The sequence below is a fragment of the Nestor notabilis genome, unplaced genomic scaffold (genome assembly GCF_000696875.1).
Source record: "Nestor notabilis isolate BGI_N333 unplaced genomic scaffold, ASM69687v1 scaffold5601, whole genome shotgun sequence".
NCBI lineage: Eukaryota > Metazoa > Chordata > Aves > Psittaciformes > Psittacidae > Nestor > Nestor notabilis.
The window spans coordinates 19,268-26,524 of record NW_009915034.1 but is presented as its reverse complement, the minus strand read 5'-3'; the positions used below and the strand labels follow the sequence as shown (position 1 = coordinate 26,524).

The 7,257-nt window shown below is 47.3% G+C and overlaps 2 protein-coding genes across 2 annotated transcripts in view; one reads left to right on the top strand and one right to left on the bottom strand.

The window, feature by feature from the left end:
* LOC104413036 (phospholipid-metabolizing enzyme A-C1-like) overlaps window positions 1-711 on the top strand; it is a 1,587-nt gene extending 876 nt beyond the window's left edge. Inside the window, exons 2-3 of the mRNA XM_010023926.1 lie at window positions 3-218; window positions 610-711. Of these exons, the coding sequence (XP_010022228.1) occupies window positions 3-218; window positions 610-711 (318 nt within the window). The remainder of the gene's footprint in view (window positions 1-2; window positions 219-609) is intronic.
* A 2,356-nt stretch (window positions 712-3,067) lies between these two features.
* The window catches only part of LOC104413035 (probable cation-transporting ATPase 13A5), a gene marked incomplete at its 5' end in the record, with an annotated part of 13,480 nt that continues 9,290 nt past the window's right edge, over window positions 3,068-7,257 (bottom strand). The window contains 5 exon segments of the mRNA XM_010023925.1: window positions 3,068-3,259; window positions 3,915-3,995; window positions 4,838-4,926; window positions 6,093-6,096; window positions 6,394-6,580. Coding sequence (XP_010022227.1) covers window positions 3,068-3,259; window positions 3,915-3,995; window positions 4,838-4,926; window positions 6,093-6,096; window positions 6,394-6,580 — 553 coding nt within the window.

Below are 7,257 nucleotides of genomic sequence, written 5' to 3'. Positions count from 1 at the left end.
AGGCCCGGGTGAGGATGCAGCTCCTGAAGGATGTGGTGGGAAGCGATACCTACCACATCAACAACAAGTATGATGGCACCTACGCTCCCCTCCCAGTGGAGGAGATCATCCGGCGTGCTGAGTATCTCATTGACCAGGAGGTCTCTTACGACCTGCTCAGCAACAACTGTGAGCACTTTGTGACGCTGCTCCGCTATGGCGAGGGTGTCTCTAGTCAGGTAAGTAACATGGTGTAAGCCCCTGCATGCCTCACAGTGCATCTCCTTGCTGCTCTATGTGAGGCCCTGGACTGGGGCATAGGCTGCAAACTGCCTGGGGACAGCAAAGCCCCAGGCATGAGATCCAGACTCTCACTGCCTCTGGCCTTACAGGAGACCCTGAACCAGGAGGTTCACAGTCTGCATCCTGATAGAGCCCTCTTACCAAATGCCACAGCCTAAGGGTGAAAGCCTGGGTGTTGCCTCTTTTGCTTATGGGGAAGGTGTCTCTCATTCATTTAATTGCTTTGATTATCCCTGACTGCTCTTCATTATTCATGTCTGGGGGAAAAAAACAAAAAAACCAACAAGCTCATCATGTTCCAGCCTGTGTTTTACTTTCCATCTGCAGGCCAACAGAGCAATCGGTGCCATCGGGTTTGTGACAGCTGCTGCTGGTGCCTTCTCCTTGTTGGGCTTGCTCCGGAGCAGATCCAGAGAGAGACAGTACTAATGGGCTGCCAGGAAGAGCTCAGGGAAGGGTGGAGAAGCCCTGGCTGGGAGGTACTTGGGACAGTTTGTGGCCACAGCTGCCAACTAAGATTTACTAACAACTGTGTCACCCTTGCTGAGAGCAGCACTAGTCTTTTTTCCACATCAGCTTTTATTTCATTGCCTGTGATAATTTTTTTAGTAGTCTGGGAGTGTTTGCAAGGAAATTCTCCATCCTCACACACCCAGTGCTCTGCTGAGGACTTGTGCAGGCTTTCTACACATGTCCTGGTTTTATTAGCTACACCCTGCTGGCTTTTTCTGTGAATAACTTGTTTTAACCTTAACACTTTTTTTTTTTTTTTTTTTTTTTTAATTAAAACTAATGTGAAAGTATTGCTGAGGGTTTATTGTGTGTCCTCCAGCTAAGGGCCTGTGCAAGTGGAAAACCCCAGGTTCTCAGGCCTGTGAAAGGGCAGACAAAGCATGCACTGTGTTTTGGAGCCTGCGTGCAGTGCCTACATGGAGCTGCTCCTGTGAAGGGTGGGAGGTAGGAAGGAAGGGCTGGTTTTATCCTTCAGTGTTTTAAATGTGTGCTATTTTTAATGATGGTGTCATGCTCGGTTTTCTCCTGCCTGGAAACCATCCCTTTCCCTGACTCTTGTGACTCCCTTTGGGAGCAGCAGACCCCCAGTTTGGTGGGGAGATGGTGGTGTGGTCTAGCAAAAAACCAGGTAGGTTTTTCTCAGGCAGCTGTTTGTTCCAGATTGGGGCTACTGTGCCACTGAAATTCTTCTTCTTCACTGTAAGTGCAGTAATTGTTTGCAGTGTATCTTACAAGGCTTACTAGATGATCTTTAAGATCCCTTCTAACCCAAACCATTCTATGATTCTACTCTTTGGGCTGCCAAAGCACTGAGGTTTAAAGATCACAATGGATTGCAAGGGAGCCTTTGCCCTTCAGTGCACTGGGTGACATACCTGGAGAATGAGCTGTGCAACACCTGTGCTCTATATCCATGTGTACAGAGTCCTGCTATTGTTGCAAAGCTGACATGTGGCATGTCTTAGATAAGTGTGACTTATTGCTTTTTACCAGGAGTATCAGGCTGATGTGTTTGGAACCATGGTATTTGCAGATGGCATGTAAGAAATAAAATCCTGTGTGGGTTTTGCCACAGGCAACTGCCTGGACTGTAAGAAGAGATGAGAGCAAAAGAGCTGTTTGTAAGAGGCTTGTTGTTTTTGTCTGCTCTTAACACTTACATAATGGGATCAGAAAGTTTTTTTGAAACATCAGTTGTCTCAGTGTTTGAAATAACAAAACCAGGACTTCTGGTCATATTTTGTAGTGCTCTCTTACTACATTTAAAAAAAGTTATTCTTTTTTAATATATGAAGGCACAATAAAACTGAAAGTCCTTTCATGGCTAAACTAATTAGGTGGTTGAACCACTTGAAGATGAGAGAGCAAGTACAAAGAGGCTCGGCTTCTTATACCTGTCCAGCAGCCATGTGCTGGAGCATGTTAAACCCCTTGCTTCTTGGCATGACCTAGTTAAAGTGAGAAGCGAAGACTTAGCCCTGCTTTCTGCTGCGTGACAGCAAACCCAGGGCAGGACCTGGCAGAGCACGAACTGGGGAGGTCACGTGTGCAGCAGTTGTGCTGTCCTTTGCAACCTTAAGTAGGGCATATCCTCACCAGCTTTCCCAGCCTGGTCTCACAGCAATCCATGAGCTTTAACCTTTCGTGTACTTTGCGCATTATGCCTGCAAGAACTGGCAAGGGAGAGCTGGATGAGGGCAGTGTAGGCACCCGCTCACATCTGTAATGTGATTTGTAATCACTTCATGATGCAAGAGAACTGGAGTTAGTTCATCTGGGGAACTTTCTTGTAGTTCTTGGAAGCTGCAGTATTTTGTCAAACACAGGATTTTGCAATTGTACATGTGCTCCTCTGTGCAGTCAAGATTAGGTCACTTACTCTGGATTGCCTTCCTTCAAGCCTGGTGGGTGCATTGACAGGATTTGGTGGAGCAATGACTGAAACATAGAGTGAGAGTGTGAATACAGCTAGCTACTGCTTTGCTGTGTTCAGTATTTTTGAGTCTTTGCAGGAATTGCTGGCAAGGCCCAAGACCTGCTGTTGCCGTGGAGTAGAGTCAAGACTGTTATTTTACTATCAGCCAAGAGAATAATCCTTGCCTGTGCCCCAGGCACAGCCAGCACAGACCCAGTGGCCCCTGAATGGATGGGTTTATGCAGGGATTTCAAACATCTGAAGCTGGCACACAAAGGATGCAAACACAGGCTGTTCAGTGCAAGCCAGGGAAGCTACCAGCACTGTGCAGCCCCATGCCCAGCTGCAGGGTCTCACCTAATCCTTGTCACTGTGTTCATAGGTGTAAATCTCATCTGTGCTTTTTGCTGTGAAGTCTTCTGTGTTTACAGGAGGCCAGTTAGGATCCCTCCGCAGCATCCTCTGCCATTTTCGGTACTGTCTGTTTGACTGGTACCCAAACCAGGCTTTAAATAGCAGCCAGAGGTGCTTGTTCTGCAAGATAATGTCCTGTGGAATGACATCATGCAGGGTCAGTGCTATTGCCCTTTACTGGGAGGACCACTTGGGGACAAACATCCCTTGCTACATGCGCAACCCCCTGAGCCCCATGGCACTGGGCGGCTCTGTGCACTCCCCATTGGTAACACAACTGACAAATGCCACCATCCACAGGAAAATCAAGGGGCAAGATTTTCCTCCTAGGGGTTGTGGGACAACCAGGCACCGCTGCTTCTTACAGAGGACTGTCCCTAGTGCTGGATACAGCCAGCCTCGGTCCACAGAACACTTCAGGGCTTAGTCGTTATTGCAGTATCCAACGCCACAAAACAGTGTAGTCTCTGGCCTAATTGACTGTAGGTCAAGAGGGAACCGGTTGCTCCAAAATCACTGCCAAGCGCCTGGCCCATGCTGCAGCGGGTTCTTCTTGGGCAGCTGCACTTCAGCTCCCTCCCTCTCTAAAGGCTTGAGATGTGGTCTAGATCATCTCTGGGGCTGCACAAAATGTGTTTGACTGACACACATTGAGTTTTAAGGGGAAAAAAAAGGCCCGAGGGTTTATGCTTCTGCAGGACATTGCAGCTGCAAATGGGGGTTAGAAAGACCTCACAAGGGGCTGCTCCTGTTCACCCGAGGGAACAGGTAGGTAAATAAATGCTCTCACCTCTGTAAATAAAGAAACACAAAAGGTGACCAAGAGCATTACTAAGACATAAACTCTACAGATGAGAGGAGTGAAAAGAAACTGTTGTAAAAGACATGAGCAACAATTAGGTTTAAATGCCTTGCCAAGATTTGTATCTGTTCCTAATGATTTGAGAAGCTGACTAATGTTTTCCCAGGAGTAAGCATGGAGGAGGCAGTAGGAAATAACAGTAAATCCTTGTCACAGAGATCTTGGAAGGTTCCATGGCATGGAGCTGCCTAACCCATCTTGGCTATTTAAGCTACTGCTGAAACATGCAGATTAGGTGCCTGGGTCAAGATCTGGTGCTCAAATACTTCTGGGGAGCTGTAGCTAATGCACAATGTGTGGCTTTTTTCCTTCTGTGTATGCTTGTCCTAATGGTAGGCCCCCATCTGAATTAATCTTGTGCAGGATGGCTGGAGATGAGCCTCAGGGCTTTGCCATTCCTGATGCTGGGCAGCACAGCTGGAGGCAGCTGCCTGCACTGTGCTCTGGCTGAATGCCTGGGAGCTGGCCCCATGTAAGCTCATAGTGCTCCCAGGGAGGGAGGTGGCAGCAGCAATCATTGCCTACCCACTTCTCTGGCCAACAAGCCTCCTCCAAAATGCAAAACCACAATCCACCTTATTGTGCCTTTCTGTTAGTCAGAAAAGCCTAGCAAGCTATAAGCATTTTTTCTCCTGGTCGATGCCCAGTCTTTAGAGAAGAGGAGCTCTACCTCTTTAATGAAGCCCTTGCAAGAAGGATGTTACAGAAGTTTGAAAGGGCTGCCTAATCACCATCAGATCAGCAAATTAATTTACAAAACTGCACGTGTAGCTTCTGCTCTGTATGCTTAGGTAAAGGGTCAGCAAAATTCATGGCATGAGAAAGGAAATACACATTTAGTTTGTGCTTACCTGCATTCCACTGTACACAGCATCAATGTCTGCGAAGAAGAGGAAGAGGCAGACTGAAAGCTGGAGGGCCAAGAGCACTGAAAATATATCTATGGAAAGAAAAGCATTTGTGGCCCTGGGAAGGAGGGGGGGCTGGTGATAAAACTTGGCAAATATGCTGACAGGAGCCCCAGATGCAAATTCTGTAAAACTGCTATAATGCAAGATGCCTTTCTTTTCCTCCCCCTTAAAAGATGAGTTGGGGAACTGAGCTACTCCCCAGCAGTCTGTTAAAAAGCTCACCACCTACACTGTTTTTATTTGCACAAGTGATTCATCACATCCTGATTCTTATACAACCACAGAAAACTGCCCCAAAGGGGCACTGCTGTGAACCACACCAGTATTCCTCCTGCGCTTGTTTCTCCATGTGCTCAGCTGCGTGCTTGGACCACCAGCAGTGGAGGAGGCTGCTTGTTTTCATGGGCTGCCCTCTCCAGGAGGGCTCAGTACTTCTGCACCAACAGAATGCAAAGGTGGGCTATTCCCGTGCCTTTCACGGGAAGGGTTTGTGTGGCTTTGCATCCTCTTCCAAAGGAGCAGAAGGCCACAGAGTGATGGCAAATAGCTCGGACATCCACAGGTGCCAAACTCCTAGCAATTACCAGGAGCTGAGCATTTTAAAACTAGCTGTCAGGTTAAAACTATCTCCCAATAGCCTCCTGGCAACCTTCTTTCCACCAGGCACTAGAGGAGACAGTGCTGAGTGGGTGGCAAAACCAAGGGAATTGCCCTTTGCTTCCTCCTAGGGACTGCCCCAAAATAGGGATAAAACACGAGAAGCATGTGCAGATTTTTCAGCTGACAGAGTCCTTTCTGGTCTCACCTGTCTTCTGCAGGTGATGAATGCTCTCTGAAATGGGTTTGGGACCTGCCTTTTAACAAAATCCTTAACAAAATCAACTCTGCTAAGATGAAGCAATACCCTACCCTCTCATCCATGAGAAAAAAAGCTGCAATTGCAAAGGAGCTACCAGGTAACTCATGGCTAGAAGGGCTACATCATCACTGCAAAACTCAAAAAAAAAAAAAAAAAAAAAAAAAGGTTATTGTGAGAGGATTTTAACAGTGATATTATCACAGACTTTTGTCTCTCATCGCTAGGAATGGGAGTCAAACAAGGTAAGTCTGTGAATGTCAGAGGGAACTCTTTCTGATGTATTTTGAAACAAATGTATCTGGTCCTCATATGTTCTCTGTGTGGACAATAATACACAGTTCTGCAGTAAATCCAGTACATCATCTTCTGGAAAGCACATTTTCCAAACCAAGATGCAGTCTCCTTTTTCAGCTATGCTGCCTCTTATCTCAAGGAAGAAGCTAACATAAGCAGTGCTCATTGAGCTTTTTTGAAATTGAGAAGTAGGAGCTCACATATACTAACAATTATTCTACATGCCAGTAATCTGTGTGGGTACAGAAAAATCCACAACATCCCTTCCCTAGCAGCCTCTCCTGCCAGGGTTATTTTGAGCCAGGAACAGGAGTCTGTGGAGTACATGTTACTCCAGCTCTACTCAATTGGTGGGCTTCCGGAATGGCTTTCCCTTGGAAAAGACAAAGGCCACAACGATGCAATTGATAGAAGACAGTGGCCACAGCATAGTGTCTTCATAACTGAGTACATTGCTCTGGGTACCGCTGCTGGTACTGTTTCCCCCTGGGCTGCTGTGGGACATGGTCTGGTTCCCTGGAGAGCAGTGTCTGTAAGGTAACACACAGCACTTTGTTCCAGCTCTGTCCAGCAACAGAGAACTGCAAACAGCAATTCCCTCTTCTTTCCAACCCAGCCTACTTTAATGACCACTGGAGTGGTTATTACAACACCCACTGGAGTGAAAAACCATACATCAAAACAAACCAACAAAACAAAAAAAAAAAATCTTAATTTTCTGGTCTGTGCCAGAATCTCAGCTTTCAGGTGGGCAACAGTAGCAGTGTTTGAGAGACATGGCTATGAATATGCATGCCCCCGCTGCCTGCACACCACTCTGCCACACTCGCCCTGCAGTAAATGTGCGTAGCGGCAGGGAAATAGTCCCAGCTGAGCCCTGGCACCTGGTAGTATCCCCGCTGAAACACTTCCTGCCCCACGGGTTCATTTCTGCATGATGGCATGCTCGGCGTTAATATATATTATAATCTAGATGCAATATATGTATATAACTTATAGTTCAGCTCTGGACTATGGAGAGACTTTTCACCCTTCACAGACACAAACGGCTGCGGCTTCCGACCTCGTAACTGTTTTTTAAGCCAAGCTGGATCCCAGAAGAAGGCGGCCCAAGGGCTGTTTTATTGCTGTGCGGCCTGACCCCGGGAGAGGGCAGCACAGTGGAGAGGAAGGACGGCCGGCGTCCGGCGCAGCACGGGCAGCGCTA